The sequence below is a fragment of the Astatotilapia calliptera genome, chromosome 19, assembly GCF_900246225.1.
Source record: "Astatotilapia calliptera chromosome 19, fAstCal1.2, whole genome shotgun sequence".
NCBI classification, from domain to species: domain Eukaryota; kingdom Metazoa; phylum Chordata; class Actinopteri; order Cichliformes; family Cichlidae; genus Astatotilapia; species Astatotilapia calliptera.
In genome coordinates, this window is record NC_039320.1 from 20,383,137 (window position 1) to 20,403,245 (window position 20,109).

The window sequence follows — 20,109 nt, forward strand, 5'->3', positions numbered from 1 at the left end:
ACAATAGGCAAGCAGCTTGGTGTGAAAAAATCAACTGTGGGAGCAATCATCAGAAAATGGAAGACATACAAGACCACTGATAATCTCCCACGATCTGGGGCTCCACGCAAGATCTCATCCCGTGGGGTCAAAATGATCATGAGAACGGTGAGCAAAGATCCCAGAACCACACGGGGGGACCTGGTGAATGACCTGCAGAGAGCTGGGACCAAAGTAACAAAGGTCACCATCAGTAACACACTACAACGGCAGGGAATCAAATCCCGCAGTGCCAGACGTGTTCCGCTGCTGAAGCCAGTGCATGTCCAGGCCCGTCTGAAGTTTGCCAGAGAGCACATGGATGATACAGCAGAGGATTGGGAGAATGTCATGTGGTCAGATGAAACCAAAGTAGAACTTTTTGGTATAAACTCAACTCGTCGTGTTTGGAGGAAGAAGAATACTGAGTTGCATCCCAAGAACACCATACCTACTGTGAAGCATGGGGGTGGAAACATCATGCTATGGGGCTGTTTTTCTGCCAAGGGGACAGGACGACTGATCCGTGTTAAGGACAGAATGAATGGGGCCATGTATCGTGAGATTTTGAGCCAAAACCTCCTTCCATCAGTGAGAACTTTGAAGATGAAACGAGGCTGGGTCGTCCAACATGACAATGATCCAAAACACCGCCCGGGCAACAAAGGAGTGGCTTCGTAAGAAGCATTTGAAAGTCCTGGAGTGGCCTAGCCAGTCTCCAGACCTCAACCCCATAGAAAATCTGTGGCGGGAGTTGAAAGTCCGTGTTGCTCGGCGACAGCCCCAAAACATCACTGCTCTCGAGAAGATCTGCATGGAGGAATGGGCCAAAATACCAGCTACTGTGTGTGCAAACCTGGTAAAGACCTATAGTAAACGTTTGACCTCTGTTATTGCCAACAAAGGTTATGTTACAAAGTATTGAGTTGTATTTTTGTTATTGACCAAATACTTATTTTCCACCCTGATTTACGAATAAATTCTTTACAAATCCTACCATGTGGATTCATGGATTTTTTTTCCACATTCTGTCTCTCACAGTTGAAGTGTACCTCTGGTGCAAATTACTGACCTCTGTCATCATTTTAGGTGGGGGAACTTGCACAATCGGTGGCTGACTAAATACTTTTTTGCCCCACTGTATATGGTTGTACGGTTTTATCTGAAAGTTATTAATCAAAGAAAAGTAACATACTGGTTACTTTTTTGCCTTCTGCCAATACAGAGATTTGAACAAGATCAACATCTTCACATTGGCTAGTCTAACACCTGGCTCTATTTATCTTATACAGTGGATAATGTGTTTATTGAATACTGAATGTCCAGTGACCTAGCTCTAGCCTTTAATCACGTAAAATAGTTTTGGACTTTATGTTGCATGAAGTCCAAAAAGCTCAGCAAACAGCACATTATCCAATTATCGGATGAAATAGCTCAGATTAATTATAATTGGCTCACAAAGCCAGGCTGAGAACCATTTAAGTTTTCCTTTGGGCTTTCACTTTTAAAATTTTCAATAACTTCCTCAGACTGGACCCCACAATGTCAAAACGCCTGTTCAGCCCTGCAGCACTTTGAGCCCCCTTGACGGTAATTCTTTGGAGAGTTTTCCCTTTCTTTTTTTTTTTTTCTTTTTTTTAACTTTTCAGTGTTTACTTAAGATGTATGTTTGCAAAGGAAAATTGGGTCTATACACTGAACCTTAACCTCAAAACTTTCATAACAAGTTTATTGTTTAGTCCAGTGCCAGTTGCAGTCTCAAAGTTATTACAAATTCCTCTGTAGAAATAATAGTACAGATAGAAGTAGCTTAGACAATCTTTGAGCTAATGGTTCTGAACACTCCATTTATCACTGGAAAGTTGACACTAGAGAAGCGGATAGAGAAGTTTATGATCTACCCGCAAGTGCGAGGGTTAGCAGCTCTCTGCCAGTAAATCATTTTATTTTAACATTTATTTTCTGAGTGCTTTTCCAGTGTTTTGCTGACTTAGTGTGGTCAGTTTGGTGCTGTGTTATCAGAAGTGCTCTAAACGTTTTTTACTACTAATAATAAATTCTTATATCGTGCAACAGTGACCATCAAATTCCAAACAGGGATAAAGCTGACAGTGGCTGAACAAAGTATGTCTATATACATGTCTTTAAAAACTCTAATATTTGTGTGTACTGCTTACTTCACTGCCTCCAGGTGGCCAGAACAATCATTTAAAGTCATCGTTTTGGTTTTCCTCATTTTCTTGTCGTATGCATACTTTTACAGCAGTGGAAGCTCATATTAAACAGACAGGTCTCGGCTCTGTATGATGTCAAAGAGAAGGGATATCCTTAATGTGGTCATATTAGCAACATGGCAATGGTTGCGAGCCCCAAAGCCCCACTTACCTGCTGTCCATACATACTGTTTGTGAGGGGCAGCCAATCAGAAGAAAGCTAACTGGAAAGTAAATCGTGTGTGGAAAGCTGTGTTGAGCTTGGCATGACATAGAGAGCATGTCTCAATATTGTCTCCTTGACTTCAATTTAATTAATTTTGTGATGAGACTCAAACATCTGCGACCCCCTAATGTGAAAACACAGGTAGATAAAACTCAATGAAGGAAATGTAAAATGAATCTGTTCAAATCTGCAGCTCTCTCTTTCTCCCCACTTACTTTCAGTATTTCACGGCATGGATTTTCCTCAAAATACGTGCACCAAAAGTCAATTAACAAACACGAAGGGCAAGTTCAAAGCAGTTTTAATCGCATTTCCATATATTTCCATACAGACATTACCAAGTCTAAATATTTTCATTGTTAAATTGGCATTTTCGTTCTTATCGTCTCCACGCAGCGTCATCGTGAATTAAACAGCAAACACAGACCATGCACTGCAAGCCTATTTTCTTCCTGACAAACCCATGCAAATTTAAAATCTGTAGTTAATTACATGTTACCAGTGAGAGAGGAATCAATTTTCCAGGACTTTCTGGACCTTATTGTGACATAAGTTGCTGGAAGGTTTCTCAGGGAATTATGCACCAGTCGTGCTGGAATAGCTCCACATAAATCAGACATTAACAGTTCTTCCTGAGGTGAAGGCTTCGACCTCTGTTTTTTCTGGTCCTGATCAGACAGGATGGATTTCAACACAAAGGCTTGCTGTGCCTCATGTTATTGGCACAGGTTCTGCCCACATTAGCTCCCTCCAGGAGTAAATCAGACAGTCGGTCCAGACCAAGGCAGGTGGTGAGGGGGCTGATGAGGCCGTAGAGACCCCCTAAAGCGATGCTGATGGGCCAGCCAATGAACAGCAGAACAATGAGCCATATGATGCACCAGAAACATGACCCGCAAGTAGCCATCTTAGTCTGGAAAAAAAGAGAAGAAGCTTAGAATGATGATTTCCCCCAAGGTGGGCACACTTTCCAAAGGCAAATGCTTTTACTTTAGTTAAACAGCTCTAACACACTGTGCGGTAAAGAGCACTTTAGATGGCATACAATAGTGGGTCAGTCACCTCAGTGGCTACTGTGTTTCCTGTGAGCGGCAGTGCTTCTTTAGTGATGATAGGAGATTATTAGATTGAAATGTGTCATGTCAATGATCTGTATGTACAGGATTAGGCACCAGTCTTGACAAAGCACGCTAAGCTGGTAGTAATCACCAGATCTGCATACCCACTGGAGGTCAAAACTTACACAATGCTGAAGACCTGTGCAGGCACATTAGTCAGCCACTATGAGCAGATCAGCAGAGATCATAACTCATAACAAGTATACTGTACTGTGCAAAGTGTGCATACATCTGACTTGATGATTTATATTAGTATAGCAGCAAAAACGTGTAAAAACCTAATTATGAGAAAAGTTTTTTATTTTACAAAATGCAATCTTATGCCTGAGCAATCAGGCTGTAAATGTTTTTGTCCAATAAAACTGTACAAGATCTGCCCCAAGGACAGGCCTTGAAGTTGAGATTGTAAAACTGATGGTTTTACGAGCGCGAAAGTGTTGTGTGTTGTCAGATTCCTTGATCTTAGTTTAGGTTTAAGACACAATGGTCAGATCCTCTTCCCCTCCAGGCTTTGCTGTCTTAACTCTATGTAATGTGTAATTTCCTGTTGTGACACTGCTGTCACGTAGTGTTGGGCAGTAGATTAAAGATTCAACACGAGTTTGTCCCATGGTGGATCCCGTGCTTCGGTAAACGCTCTCACTTAAAACAAAAAAAAAAAAAAAAAAAGACGAGGTAGAGGAACCACTAAAGTACAATGATTACAGCAACATGATGTGAAAATAATTAAAATTCCTCTTCTTCAGCTTTTTTTTTTTTTGCTTTTGCATTGTTACATTTGATCACAAGCACCTTTAAATAACCAAATACCAAACACAAATAAACCACCCTAAATCTGAACCTATTAAAAGATGTCAATTTTATCAGAACCTCTAAATTCACCTTACAAGTCAGCAAAACGCTAATGATTATTCAACACAGTGCGACTGCATGCTGTTAGTCTCACTCATGAATCAGCCCTTAGCAAAGGTTAGAATTGAGAGCTCTGCAAAGTAGCTATTAACCCAATGAATACCTGCCGTGTGAGTACAAAAGACATGTTCACCTTCAGCAGGAAAGAAGAACGGTTCTGGAGGACGTGTGCACCTGGTTTCCTTCTTGCTTGTAGAAAATCTCCCTGATCCTCCTGGAGATTCACAGAGATGATGTGTGTGTGTGTGTGTGTGTGTGTGTGTGTGTGTGTGTGTGTGTGTGTGTGTGTGTGTGTGTGTGTGTGTGTGAGCAGTAGCCACGTCCCACCAGTTAGCTCTAATTTACTACAACAAGGTACCACAGGCAACTAGATTCTCATGAGGCAAGCTGAAAGCAGAAGTTTAATAGAGGCAGGATATTACACAATGCAGACATTCATGTGACTCAAGAGAAAAGTATGCCTGGTGTCATGGGTTTCTAGGAGCTGGTAATGCAACAGAATATTTGATACATCTGCACCTAGGCTAGTTGTTCACTCTTAGTGTAAAACCTATAAAATATTTAATCCTTATGTGACACAGTACACAGATATTGTTGTTGGCTCCATGTCAAAACTTTCAGCAATTTATATGTGCCCAAAGTCCTGAGCCAACAGAGGTAACCTCTTATCTAACCACTCATTCTAATCCTTTCCTTAGCCAACAGAAACACGTGTCTTATGACTCCAGAATACCTACTTTATACCTTAACCCAGAGTGCCCTGCACTCAGGAGACAGGAAATAAGAAAGACGTTTCATGGCTCCACACTTGACTGAGTTCCACTGATGTTACTCCACATCCAGCAACACATGGTTCTCCATCAGGTCTTTTAACTAACCCAGGCACAAGCAGCTGTGCAGCTGACCTGTTCCATCAACCTGCCTGAGGTATGATGTAACAATAAAAATAAAATGCTCTGGTGCATGACAGTGAATTAATTTCCGGTCTGTGTTTTTGCCTGCAGGGTTGTGGACTGTGCTAACCTCTTCATTTTAATTAATTTATTGATGTTTAAATCACCAAGTTCCGGCTGTTTTAAGTCAACATATATAGTTTGCCTGCTTGATTGTTTTCTTCAATCTGGTCATCATATGTTAACCCTAACATTTATTCAGCTGTGAAAACACTTTGCTGTTAGTGCACAAATCATGAATGGCAGATAACTTGAAATAGTGACTGACCTACAAATGGAGCTTTTTTGAAGCTTCTGTTGCTGATACAGGCTCAGCCAATGAAATCTGAGCTGTACTTTATGCAGAATGAAGTAGATGAATATATAAAAGTATCATGACAGAGATTCTATCAGTCAAAGAAACCATCTTTTAAAAGAAGAGAAATAATGGGGAAAACCTAAGGTATGTCAAATTACACCAGAAATGGACTGAAACTCAGTGACGACAGGTCTTTTGGAGCAATGACTCCAAACATGTGAAATGTTTGGTTTAAATCCTTTTAAGTACGTAGAGGAGATCAGGGAAGGGAACAACAGTGAGTGTTTGCAGACATTTGCAGAAGGTTGATCTGATATCGTCGTGTTGGTGTTGTTCCAGGATCAACGTTGCAAGTGACCAATCAGAATGTTGTGACGTCATACTTTTGCGACTTCGGGAAAAACCGGCGTAAAACAAAAAACTGTACTTAAGCTGCGTGAAACCGCCTCTGTCCACCGATCAACGGACCCTGACCCTAATCGTAACCCTTTCATAAACAGTAAGCAGAATTGATATTGTCCTTGCAACATTGGAATTTCATAAATGCACGAATGGCTTGGCGCGCAAAGGAATAACGTCACAACAATGTGATTGGTCACTTGCAATGTTGAACCTGGAACAACATTTTCATGATGGTCTGGGAACAACACCAACACGAGGATATCAGATCATCCTTTGTAGAACACAGTGGAGACTTCTCAAGGTTTGGAGTTGCATTTCAGCCAGTGGTGTTGAACATTTTGTCAAAATTGATGAAATTCTGAACAAAGGAAAGTACCATCAGATTCTAATCCACAATGAAATGCCATCTGGAAAGTATGTGATTGGAAATATCATATTTTTTCAGCATGATAATGATCCCAAATACACTGCCAGTGCACTAAGATAGTGTTTCTCTGTGTGTTTTTCTATCAGTCTTGGACTGACCCCTCCCCGAGAGCCAGGACTTTAAACATTATTAAATCAGTGTGGGATCATCTTGACAGATATGGAACAAAAGGCAGCCAACATCCAAAGAGCTTTGAATGTCCTTCAAGAAGCCTGGAGACTACTTAAAAAAATTGCAAGTGAGTTCAAGCTGTTTAAAGAATAGAGGTGGTCATACCAAATATTGACTTTCAATCTTATTAGAATTGTACAAACTCTTTTTTTGCCTTATATACTGTATTTATATAAATGTTTGCGGGGAAATGAGGAGGGGATTAATACTTTAGCACAGAGCTGTATGTGTTGGTTGTGTGTGGGACACCCATAGAATGGTATTAGTATAATGATGATGCCACAGTCTGAATAGATTTTTTTTAATAAAGTACTGATAGTAACAAAAATCAAATGTTTTAGAAAAAAATAACAAAACATCACAATGATCTTCTCTCAGTAGAAAACAGATTTAAAATAGGTGACTAAGCACTACATTTCTCTTCAGGGGATCCACTTGTTCCCTCTATGGTAGTCCCATGTCAGGATGTTCTACTGTTCTTGCTCATCTGCGCTCTCTCCATCGCTGTCGCTGTCTCTACCAGGATGCTCTGGCATCTTAGCATGGCCGTCAGTATCCTTGTTTCCTTCCTTCTCGCCGGCGTCCTCCGAGTTTGGCTCTGTGCTCGCCGTTCCTTCTGGGTTTTCCTGCTCCATGGGGGTTTCCTCCTGTGGCTCCTTAGATGTAGCAGTGGTCGACAAAGCGCCAGCATCTTTTGGGGTCTGTTTTGGAGGCAGAGCCAGTTCTTGCTGTTGCTGCTGAGAAGCCAAAAGAAAAGGGAAATGTTCAAAACACAAAGGAAAATATTTCCACTTTTTTTGGCATTATATTGTCAAATATACTCAGCTAACTGATTATAAAGAGCACACGGCCAAAACTGATGTAATCTTATACAAAAACCCTGCAAGGAGTCCATCCTTTGCAATTTTCTTTAAGTCCTTTTTGCAGAGCCTGTCAGTCTACCACAATGCCACTGAACACCACTATGAACAGCAGCCTCTAAAACGTCTATTACATTACACACGTCTACGCATATGAAGGAAAAAATAAACATCACTATCTTCATGGATTTACTGCAGCACTCAAAATGCATTAGTTGGATTTAGGTGTTCGTAACAGCGTGGCAAATAAGTGTTTGACATATAGGTGTATCTACAGGAACATATTCTTTGTTGAGGGTATTTTAATAGAGATAGCTTTATAATAAAATGTCTCTTCCTTTTAAGTACACATGTTTTTAGTATCTACTATTATTTCTCTATAAATGATGATAAATGTATGTTGAAAAACTACATTGTTCTGTGTAGCCCGTTCCTTCTCTACATTTCTTACATCTGACCTATTTACTGTACTCCATTAAAAGTTAAAGATTAAAAATACAAAAATGGCAGCTGGGGACAGGCGCTGACAGCTGCCAGGAAAGTTGATGACATCTGTAAGCGTGTCAACGCAGGATGGTTGCCAGTTTTTAAACTGCCTCAGGTGTATCACAGAAGAAACTTTTATGATATCGCAGTATCATAAACATAGTAGGTGTGCTGCTGGTTGATTTATATGGCTCCTTTCACACAGTCCACTTTGTGGTCTTTACCTGTCTGTACTGCTGGGAGGTCTGGATCATGTGCATGTACATATTATACACCAGGTTGGCCATTTCCGGCATGTTCTTCACAATTTGGTCAGGCTGTCCAGAAGTATCTCGCTGAAAGGTAGAAACAAAAGAAGTTTGATTTCAGCCCAGGATGCGATCAGAGAGGAATTATAATGAAGAACTTTTATCGGTCTTGCTAGGGATCACTCTTTCAGGCACACGGACTTGGTTAAGTATTGATCCGAGGTAAAATGTGCAGGGAAATTACAATTCAGCAGCCCACTGCTACCCGCTGGTTATTTCAAACAAATTTCCCTCTCCAGTGATCACTGCTCATGTATTACCAAAGAAGTCGGGGATGCAGAGTTTTTAATTTGATAATATTAGTATGCAGACAGAGTCTTGCAGGCTAAACTGAAGACTGAGGCAAGCAGAATATTCAATCTGCTTGGCGGATGCCTCTTAAATACAGGGGAGATGCCCACAGAGGCCCTGGGGGCATCATGTCAAAGTATACTACTCCACAGTTTAACTTTGTGTGCTTTCACTGCAGTAAAACCTTCATTAAAAACACTGGGGGAGAGAATATGATAACTGCATATGATTATAGATCGAATATGTATGTTTCCATATGAAGCTTTAGGCAGCTTTGTTTTTTTATAGCAGCTTCTGAGTTAGCCCCGTTAAATAGCCCGTGACACTTCCAGTTGAGTGTTGCTTGACAAAGTCTGACTTTTAATCTACATGTGCGTGTAAGCAGCGGGGGTTTACTGACTCTAGATAGATGGGCTAAGCAGGGGCCACATGTGTGTGCCCGAAAGAACTGTCCCCCATGGGGATGAACACTCTAGTGTCAGAGAGGCTATTGGGTATTTTAGACCTCACTGTTGCCAAACACGCCTGTCAGTGAGACACTGTGACCAGACAATGGTCGTTTCATGCTGGTCAGTCGGTGGTTTTGTCTTCTGACCTTTGAGGTTAATTATAGCCATAACTGTGTTTCTCATCTTTGCAGCTGGTCTGCAGAATGCTCTTACCAGACTGGGTAAAGCTGCAGTAAGAAGTGGGACCAGTGAGGACCAATATTCTGAGTGGAATGAAGATTCCACTCTGAATATAAAAAGGGGGGAATTAGACCGAGCCAGTGGGCTGTAGCGGCAATGACGTGGTGGGATGGTGAAGACGGCACGAATTTTATGGAAATAGGCACTGGCCTGAACCGTGGGAAAGAAGCTCAGTTCTTATCAGCATATCTCCCACTTGAATATCTCATAATGGGGCAGATCTAATATGGTAGGTTTTATGAGATCAGCATGAGCATGGGTATGACTGCTTACAGGCTGTTCCTGGTTGTAGTACTCGTGTGGTCTAATGTGTAGCTGCAGTGGTCTGGCAGTGAGCTGGTTGAAGGCAGGAGTCAATTCGAAGCAGTTCTGAAACAGTGACACTCGGGCAAAGATGTACAGGCCCAGTCTGGCTCTTGACATGGCTACCACCAGACGCCTCACATCCCTGTGGAGAGACAGAAAAAAGGATTGACTTGAGGGGAAAAGACGTGAAGGGGTGGTGGTAAAATGTGTGAAACTGTAAAGAGGAGAAGAGATCCTGCGTAGGGGCAAAAAACAAAAACTGAAGTGAAGAGATCACAGTGAAAGAACCGAGTAATGGTTGAAGGGGAAGAGAAGAAAAGGCACCGTAGTGTACGAGGAAAGAGGTTTAGTGAAGGATAAGCGGCACTACTTAAGTGGGAAAAATACTGAGGATAAGAGAGAAATACAGAAATGGAAGACAAAGGGCATGGATAAGCACTGCAGGCAAGGAGTCAGAGAGGTAGGAGAGCACGGGAAAGGGTAGGTGGAATAGGTTACTTTTTTATGCCATCAAGTAGTATTAAGAGATTAAGGACAGAGGCAGTCGTTTCTCTGAGCTTTCTCTGGCTTGCTGTACTAGCCAAAATACTTGTCTCTTTGCTCCCCTGCAAAAACACTGCTCGTAGTACACATCCCACTATACTGTACATTAGCATTCTATACAAAACACACATACATGAGGAGAGGGAGAAGATTTGGACAACTGTAAACACCACAGAATGAGTCATTTACAAGGGGTTTCCCTTTGAACCTATTGAATCCTTATATTGTCTCAGTTATCTGCACAGTTAAATTTGCTTATAAAAAAAAACATGTAACTATTTAACTGACCTGTAAGTCTGTGGTGTGAGATTAAACATTGGTGAAAGCATTTGAGGAAGAAGCTGTTTTTACTCAAACAGCTCTGGCAAAAGTCTTTATTTTGATGCTGATGAATAAGACACACAGCCATGTTTTTCTATATAGCCTACTCTTAAGTATAGCCAAAAATATGAAATGTGGAGTCCACCTGAGCACTTCATGAGATTAAGAGGATTAATCTTTGCAATATGCATGATGAGTTCTGTGAATATGACAAAAAGGCTTATGGGAGCCATTGTGCAGGGTACGAGTGAGTAAACGTGAGCAGCCTATAGATTAATGTGAAAATTACTGCACATTTCAGGCAAAAATGGGGGCACAGTACAAAATGAAACATTTCCACAGAGACAAACTACCGCTGCCTAGACCAATGAGCACAGACATGTGGAGCAGATGAACCAATCATGAAGCACGATAGCCTGTGGACATGGCACTACGGAGAGACGCCCACCTGGACTGTGCTGTGACATGACAGGGCAAAGTGGACGGTGTGTGTTCCCACATGTGTGTTCGTGCATGTCAGAGCATCTCTGAATTTGTGCTGCCCTGTCAAAGTGTGTGCTCCTGCATGTGAGCGTGCCCGTGTGTATCACGGGAATGCTTCCCCTGTCAAAGCGAGGGTCAGCTCATCATATGGTCAGCTGCATCCCCTGTGGTTGTCACGGCTGCGGATTGCCATGAGGAGAGGGGCAGGGGAGAGAGGGGGAGGAGGATTGTGAGGTAAAAGCCAGTGGTACACCGCAGTGATCCCATTATAAGAAAAACACAATGAACAGCACTAGGAGCTCCTATGAAGCACTGCTCTCTCAACCACTTAGCTGACCATTCACAAGCTGTCAGGGAAGCCAACATATGAATGACCATTATGAAAAACTATAGCAACAGACATAACTAGACATTTTCTGTTATATTTTACATTAATGGTTTATTCTGACTGACTCATGGTGGTTGATTTCTTATTCACATCCCTCACAGTTAACAATACATATTAACAATTAAAAAAGCAAATCTGAAATTTGATGCAGCCCGACAGAATAATCACAAAAAGGTTGATTCAAACATTCTTATATGAAATAACCACAAACATTATCAGTGACTGACAGCTTGGTTTTCAGGGCCTTGAAGCTCAGTGTTACCAAAAGTCTTATTCAAGGAGAATAGAAGCTCTAGAACTATTGTACGCTCCCTGCACTGAAAAACTGCTACACTGAGAATGTGTAAAAGGTGGGATGTAATATCGAGTCAAAGACAAGATCAAATGAATGATACAGAGAGGAGAGCAGGCACTGCCAGCAAGATAAAGCACCCTTCTCTGTAGTCAGCTGCAGTTTCTCATTTTCAGCTACATCAATTAATCGCTCCATCTGTGAGATGAAGAAAGAACAAAATAGAGTTTTTAAGTGTTTTCTGTGCTAGCTAAATGGCCATGGTGATGGGTGGGGTGCACAGAGCTACAAAGGGAATGGCTTATAATTTGCACTCGGGTTCCAATTTGCAGACTGTCCAATTCTCTGATAAAGCTGTGAGCAGTGCAACTGCAACAGCAGCTACTGTTCATCACAGCCAGCGGCCGGCATGTCAAGTAGAAGTGCTGTGGATCATATGCCTGGTATAAAACCCTTGGTTGTTGGAATCTCACAGCAGCAGAGAAGTGAAAGATCATTTGACTACAAATTAATTCAGTGACATGGGGCAAAGAGGCCATAGCCAAATGAACAGAAAGCAGAGAGAAAACAAAACAAAGCTGCCAATGAAAGAAGACGCCATGAAGAGGCGTGTCGCAGAGCAGTGATTATCCATCATACTGACTGCTTTACAGTTTGCCTTCAGAACTGAGCTCTTTGTTAGTTATTGTCAACCTAATCATCAGAGCACAATTATTTCTCTTAATTGGAACAAAAACTACAGTCAGCTCCATAGATGTGTCCTTAAGCACCTTTATCCTCCCTGCATCATAATTAAGCTCATACTTACCTCAAAACTGCAACACTGTTATTTCCCTCAGCAAACTTTATTCAGTAGTTACACATGACAAAAAGAGAAAGCCTCCTGAGAGCAGCTGTCTCACGAGAATTAAGTGCCAGCTTTTCTGCAGTGTTATTTCCCTGGAGGATGTTTATCTTAGGTGTATTTCATATTACACAAGTATTTTAAAGCAGAATAGCTGCTGAGAGCTGAAGGCTATTTTGGATCAGATACTTTTTTTCCTGCTTGGCATGCAAAGAAGTAATTACCTCAGGTGTCCCACAGCTTTGGTGCGGACCAGGGAGAGGATGATGTAGTTGTTCTGCTGACCCTGGAACCTGTCCACTGTCGTAATCTGTACAGACACAAACATATTTATTATTCAACAACACGACACACAAATGCACATAAATATCAAAGATATGCTAACTAAGCTCCGGCAGCGGATACGCTTTGCAAAGTAAATGAGTGTTTGCATTTTAGGTAGGTGGAGGGATTTAGCTGAAATGTTTAAAAACATGAGCGAGACTGCTTTCCGTCTTAAATTCTTTTTCTTTGCCTTTTCTTTCTTTTTTGAGGGTGAACGTTAAGAGATGGCAAGGTACTTTCTTGTTGCTGCCGTTATCGCTGTGGGCCACACGGGCAGCCAGCAGGGTTAATACGGCTTAAAGGGCATTTGCCACCAGCAGCCTCTTACCTGGTCTCCTGGGAATCAGGGCCACTTGGGAGGGGGAGGGGGGACTACTTGACTGCATCAGAGATTATTTCAAGGAGACAGAAAATGTAGAAGTGGCTTTCTCTGTGGAATTTTTTTTTTCTAAGCAAAAGGGAACCCGTGTCAGCCAATTTGCTTTTATACCCCAGTAATCCTGTCTTGCTGAGAAGTGTACTTATTCAACTACATAAAGAACTGTGCTGTGTTTTGACTTTGTCAGTCATGTTACTTTATGTAATAAAGCTATCATAAAGCATGTGCACTTCAAACTCGATACAAGGACTGGTCTTGATGAGATGCAAGAATGTGAAAACTTTCATACTGTACTACCTACACTGAGTGTGCACAGCCTTGACAGTGTTGGAGAGTGTATACATGGAATATGCTCCAACTTCATAAGCTCTTTCATGATCATATAGCCTTCACTCGGTGTCTATTTTTAGTGGTGTTTCCGAGTTGGACTAGAAATATCTTAGGGATGTAAATCTGAGTCCAAAATCACATTACACAGTCTCTACACTGTGTAAACAGCATGTGTGTAACTATAGACTGAAAAGTTGATGTCAATGCAAATAGTGTGATAGCTGGGTGCTCCTGTTGTTTTTGGTTAGAAGTTACATGGAGATGTTACTGGTTAATGCTTGGTTAAAGTATGCTGCTCTGGAAAAAAGCTGCAATGTTTAAAGATTATTCCGGAAAAATATTAAGTAGAATTATAATAACAGAGCTAAATTATTTTAATCAACTACTAATAATTGAGTGATTATGCCTTGGGTAGAAATAATTCCTTCCATCCCCATTGTGTATATATCCATCCATCCATCCATCCATCTATATAAATAATTGTTAAATCAATAACCGATTTAAATCTGATAGCACAGTATTAGAATGATCAAGGAAAAACACATCAGAGCTGGAGTGTCCCCTATCTTGCAAATGGTAACAGAACCAAATAAAAATTGAGTTTAAAAGCCAAGTTACTAAGTCCTTTTTTTAAAGTACTGCACAAAAATGCTTCTGTATAGTTACATACGACACATGCTAAAAAAAACTCATAGCCAGGCAGAAAGAAGTTGGCCTGTCGTTTATAGTTTCGCTTTTTAAAATGGATCAATAGGACATCAGCTTCCATTGAGGAGCCATACAGGCCCAGAACTACAGCATTCAGTAACTAGCCATGCTAAATAAATCATCCTGTGGTTGTGGTTACCACCTATTATTAAATGCAACCCTCAGTGAACCTCTCCAAAACTCCTTTTGGATAAGAGGAAGGGAATGTGGGGAGACTGTGTGTGTGTGTGTGTTAATGTGTAAAATCGAAAGCGATGGGACTAATGAGGTATTTATTTACGTCTCCCTGTTGCTATGTAGAACAGGTGCAAGGCCAGAGGCAACAATATGTTGCTTTTACAATAGCAGGAGATATCGTTGGCCGTATGCTCAAATTACACATCCATGGTATGCATGCACGTACTGACACATGAGAAACGGTGAATCTTGGTTTGCAGCAAATGTGGTTCTTTAGAGAGGGAGTTATTCTTAGCCTACAGAAAGTGATAACAAAGCCCGGGTCGAAATTCTCCCCGAGGTATAGCATTCTGCATGGTGTTTAGTTATTTATGAGAAATCTTCAAGGGAGAGAATTACAGAGGTCGTGTCATTGTAGCACATGCATGTCCGAGGACATAAGGAAATACACACAGCGAATACACTGTGAGATACACAAACAGCTATTGCACTGCCAAATGTTTTCTTCCAACATGCCTTCTTCTTATGGAGACAATAGCACACTATTAGATGATGATCAACCACTGATCTCTCCCATCTTATTTTCTGTTACTCTGTCTTACTTATAGTAATTACTGCTGGGAATGTGCACAAGTCAGACCTCTGGATTATTCAATTTTTCACAAGAGGAATGGCAGGGACGCCAGAGTTAACAGCTTTGTATTGCTTGTGTGTTCGAGTCTACATGTGTCTCAGGATTTCAGACCTGTCTAAGAAAAAACCCCAACAAAAAATATGACGCTAGGAAATGTTAAGACACCTTTTCTACACATTTCATGTTGTCAAAGAGGCTAGTACTGTTGCTCTCAGTATATGAAAGCTGTGTGTTCCCTTTCAGTCGATTCACTCGGTACAACACATAAGTATGGGATATCACGCCCTCGCGTGTCCTGGCTGAAGAAACCTTTATTCACGCCTTTACGGCAGATGACGTGTGATGACACGCGCAAGGCCCCGCCCGCACATATAGCCGCTGCCATCACCGTCATCCCTCAGTTCTTACGCTCTTCACCTCGCTGAGAACACCTCTGCTGAGTTGGGCTAGCTAGCTACTGCTAGTTAGCTCCGTTGTCTGCCAACTTGAACCTAGCTTAACTGCCCCTGTTGGTGTTAGCCTCCACCGCCCAGCTGGTGCGTAGGCTGCCCGCGGAGCGCTATTTTCAAGTTTTTCTTGTGCAGCGTTTCGCTTTGCGTTTTGGGAATGGACTCCAAACCGAAGCGAGCAAAGCAGAAATCTTCTGTTCGCCCCTGTCCTCAGGGATGTGGTTTCTCTTTGCACGACAGCGACCAGCACGATGCCTGCCCTGTCTGCCTGGGGATCGTCCACGCTAGGAGAGCGTTGACGGAGCCCGAAGCTTGTGCGTTTTGTCGCCAGCTCCGACGCTCGACCCTGGAAAGACGGGTGACGTTTGTGGAAAGAGTGCTGGGACGCTCGGCTGTCGCACGGCATGACCCTCTTCTTTCCGAGTCTGGAGCCCCGGCTTCGTCCGAGTCCGAAGACGAAAATTTTCAGGTCGATGTCCCCGCGATTAGCTGGGCTGACCACATGGAATACGTTGACGGGTTAGCCGATGACGGACCGGAACCATGCAGGAGCGCTGACGGGCTTCAGCCTGGGTTGAAGCCCGCCAGCGCTCCCCAGGAAGACGATGACGTGCTGGACATCGGCCTGGACATCCATGGTTTGTCGGAGGATGAGCAGGAGAGCTCATTGTCGACCCAATATGCCGCCGCTGCTGCGCCGGTCGGCCACGATGACACCTCTCTTTTCTCCCTGTTTCGCCGTGCCGCTGAGAAGCTGCAGGTGGACTGGCCCTCTCCTCCACCAGCTCGGAAGCCGTCGCGGTTTGCGGGTTTTTTCCTTCCACCGGAGCCCGCAACGGCAAAAAACTGCCTCCCCATGTTCCCAGACTTTCTCTGCGAGCTAACAGCGTCATGGGACAAACCTCTGTCTACCCGCGTCACTGTGCCCGGCTATGGACAGTACATGGAATTGGACGGCGCCGAGGGAGCTGGTTTAGCTAACCCACCCCCTATGGAGCCGTCTCTGGCTGCTTATCTGGCCCCGTCCCATAACCATGGTGTCGGTGGCCCCGCAACTCTGCCGTCCAAGCACTGCAGATTCTCGGCCTCGCAGCTGGAGAAGATTTATCGGGCTCAGGCCGGCACCGCTCGAGCCATGAGCTCCGTCACCATGCTCCAGACGTACCAAGCAATGTGCCTGGCGGAGCTTGGATCGCTGGTTCCGGAGGACAGCCCGCTGTCACCTCTTCTTAACGAGGTTAGAGTCACCACGGATTACATCCTCCGTGCGTCTCGCTGTGCAGCGCTCTCCCTGGGCAGAGGGATGGCTTCGACAGTGGTGGCGCAGAGGCACCTGTGGCTGACCCTCTCCGACGTCCCTGATAGAGACAGAGCTGTGTATCTGGACGCACCAGCGTCTGCGGCTGGGTTATTCGGACATTCACTTGAAGCCATTCAGGCTAGATTCGATCTGAGGAAGAAGCAGACGGAAGCTCTGCGCGACATCATCCCCAGACGCCAGCCCAAGCCCACTGCTAGCTCTCACAGGCCCGCCGCTCCTCTGACAGCTGGCAAGAGACCGGCGCCCACTGCTGGAGTGGGAGGGCCGCCGGCGAGAGCACGTACTCCGGCCCGAGCTCCACGCCAGTCGGCCTGGGGCAAAGGCCGGGAGACGCAGGGAGACGCTGCTCTTACCCCTCTGTTGCCGCACAAGAGGTGCCGCTTAAGTTCTGTTCAGGTTGTCAGCCCCAGAAGGCGCTGCACTTCCCTATCGCGGTCTCCCAAGCACATAACCCCTGCACACGGTTCAGATGTGTTGAATGTTCAAGCGACCACATCGAGTGTTCCCGCTGTTTTTCATTGTTATGCCCCGGAAAAGGTGCACCCAACAAAATGTATAAATGTACATGTTCCCATGTTGCAATCAATAAAGAGTGTTGTTTACTCTCAAACAATCTCAAATGCTCAACCTGCAGGCGAAATGAGCCAGGTCAGGCAGGGGATGCAGTCCCCTGCAGACACACTGGGGGGCGACGGCGCCCCGCCGTCAGTGCTGCAGGCCAGCCGGCTGGCTGCTCACTTCCCTCAGTGGCGCGCTTGCGCCCCCTCTCCGTGGGTGCTGCAAACCGTTGCCATGGGTTACCGGTTGCAGTTCCGGGTCAAGCCGCCTCGTTTCCAAAGAGTCGTGAACACGATTGTCAACCCCGAGGCAGCCTTGGTACTCAGAGAGGAAATACAGGCGCTATTACAGAAGAGAGCAATACGGGTGGTCCCCGCTTCGGAGACGGACAAAGGTTGGTACAGCCGTTATTTTGTCATTCCGAAGAAAGGGGGAGGGCTTCGTCCCATCCTCGACCTGCGAGTCTTGAACACGTACCTGCGAACGTACAGGTTCAGGATGCTAACACTCAGACAGCTCCTGAGTGCAGTCGGCCCGGGAGATTGGTTTGCGACAATCGATCTAACAGATGCTTATTTTCATGTCGCTATACACCCGAAACACAGGCAGTTTCTGAGGTTTGCGTTCGAGGGCGTAGCCTACGAATACCTAGTGCTGCCGTTCGGGCTGTCGCTCGCTCCCCGCACCTTTACGAAATGTGCCGAGGCAGCGCTAGCGCCCCTCAGGAAGAGGGGCATCCGCATCTTGGCCTACCTGGACGACTGGGCTCTCGTGGCTTGCTCCAGAGAACAGGCGGAGACGCAGCTGTCGCGGGTTCTGTCACACATTCAGACACTGGGGTTCTCTGTGAACTTTCAGAAGAGCTCGCTAATCCCAGGTCAACAGATCGCTTTTCTCGGTCTGGAAATATGCTCTCTTTCCAGCCGCGCACGGTTGTCAGAGCACAGAGTGGCCGCGTTTCATCGCTGCCTCGCTCAATTTCAGCTGGGACGCAGACTGCGTTTCCAGACGATATTGCGCTTGTTGGGCATGATGGCATCTATGATCGCCGTAGTGCCGCTTGGGCTGTTGAAAATGAGAGCGTTTCAACGCTGGACTCTCTCTCACCGTTTGTGTGCTTCGCGTCACCTCCGGAGGAGGCTGCCGGTAACTGCGTCTTGCATGCTAGCTCTCCGTCCTTGGAGGGAGCCCGGGCTACTGCACCAGGGCTCTCGGATTGGGAGGGTGTTGTTTCGCAAGGTGGTGTCCACAGATGCTTCCCTAAGTGGGTGGGGAGCGCTGTGCGAGGGTGCGTCAGTGAGAGGGATCTGGTCCGCGGCTCAGCGCCAGCTGCACATCAACCACTTAGAGCTGTTGGCAGTGTTCTTAGCTCTAAAGCGTTTCCGTCCAGTCCTGCAGGGCCAGCATGTCTTAGTCAGGACGGACAATTCAACAGTGGTGTCTTATATAAACAGGCAGGGAGGAACACGCTCTCTTCCCCTGTTGCAGCTGTCTCGCTCTCTGCTGTTATGGTGCAGTGTTCATTTTCTGACTCTAAGAGCCACCCATGTCCCGGGCCACCTGAACCTGGGGCCGGACCTTCTCTCCAGGGGGGGTCCTCTGGTGAGAGAATGGAGGTTACACCCTTCAATAGTGGCTCAGATTTGGGATCTATTTGGCGAGGCGCAAATAGATCTTTTTGCTTCCAGGGTGAATGCTCACTGCCCCCTGTACTTCTCCATAATCGACCACGATGCACCCTTGGGCTTGGACGCGCTAGCGCACCAATGGCCAGACGTGCTCCTGTATGCATTTCCCCCAGTGGAAATGATATCTCCAATTCTGGAGAGGGTGCGTCGGCATTCCCTCTCTCTGATCCTGGTGGCCCCTTGGTGGCCCGCGAAGTCGTGGTATGCAGAAATAATCAGCCTGCTTGCAGCAAGTCCTTGGCAGCTTCCTCTCCGCAGGGATCTCCTCTCTCAGGCGGGGGGGGAAGTGTTTCATCCGCGCCCGGATCTGTGGCACCTTCATGCTTACCTGCTGAGAGGTTAAACTTGGTTGCTAAGGGTCTGCCACCTAGTGTGGTAGCGACGATTCAGAGCGCCAGGGCCTCGTCTACTAGAAGCTTGTACGCTTACAAATGGCGAGCCTTCGAGCGATGGTGCCAGGACCGCCACACTCTCCCATTTCAGTGCTCTATTGTGGATGTTTTGACATTCCTGCAGGAGCTGTTGAATAAAGGCCTTTCGTTTTCAACGATCAAGGTTTATTTAGCGGCTATATCTGCTTGTCATATCGGTTTTGACGGGGTGACACCAGGTGCGCATCCCCTCGCCGTGCGTTTTCTGAAAGGGGTTCGCCGGCTGAGGCCCGTGCTTAAGTCCAGTGTCCCGGCTTGGGACTTGTCTTTGGTGCTGGAGGCCCTTTGTGGCCCTCCGTTTGAACCCGTTGAGTCGGTAGATATGAAACTTCTTTCGTATAAGACCGCATTACTTCTCGCTTTGGCCTCGGCGAAGCGAGTGGGGGACCTTCATGCGCTGTCTGTGCATCCTGCCTGCACACAGTTTTCTCCTGATGGCCGCAAGGTCGTATTGCGTCCGAATGCCGCCTATCTTCCCAAGGTCATGCCTGCATCTTATAGTTCAATGGAGTTTGAGTTGCTGAGCTTTTGCTCCCCTCCTTTTGAATCTGAGGAGCAGAG

At 45.0% G+C, this 20,109-nt stretch overlaps 1 protein-coding gene and 1 long non-coding RNA gene across 4 annotated transcripts in view; both read right to left on the reverse strand.

The window, feature by feature from the left end:
- Nucleotides 1–2,741: 2,741 nt before the first annotated feature.
- Nucleotides 2,742–4,849, reverse strand: LOC113011893 (uncharacterized). Its single transcript, XR_003270623.1, has 2 exons — nucleotides 4,621–4,849; nucleotides 2,742–3,370 (listed from the first exon to the last, which is right to left on the reverse strand). It is a non-coding gene; the product is annotated as an uncharacterized LOC113011893 (long non-coding RNA).
- Nucleotides 4,850–7,053: 2,204 nt separating this feature from the next.
- aqr (aquarius intron-binding spliceosomal factor) overlaps nucleotides 7,054–20,109 on the reverse strand; it is a 54,074-nt gene continuing 41,018 nt past the window's right edge. For 2 of the 3 annotated variants that reach the window (XM_026151598.1, XM_026151599.1), the window contains exons 33-36: nucleotides 12,774–12,859; nucleotides 9,646–9,820; nucleotides 8,309–8,419; nucleotides 7,054–7,475 (exon numbers count right to left, since the gene is read on the reverse strand). In XM_026151598.1, coding sequence (XP_026007383.1) covers nucleotides 7,209–7,475; nucleotides 8,309–8,419; nucleotides 9,646–9,820; nucleotides 12,774–12,859 — 639 coding nt within the window. In that variant the 3' untranslated portion in view covers nucleotides 7,054–7,208. The remainder of the gene's footprint in view (nucleotides 7,476–8,308; nucleotides 8,420–9,645; nucleotides 9,821–12,773; nucleotides 12,860–20,109) is intronic. The other variant, XM_026151600.1, reaches the window with a different exon arrangement.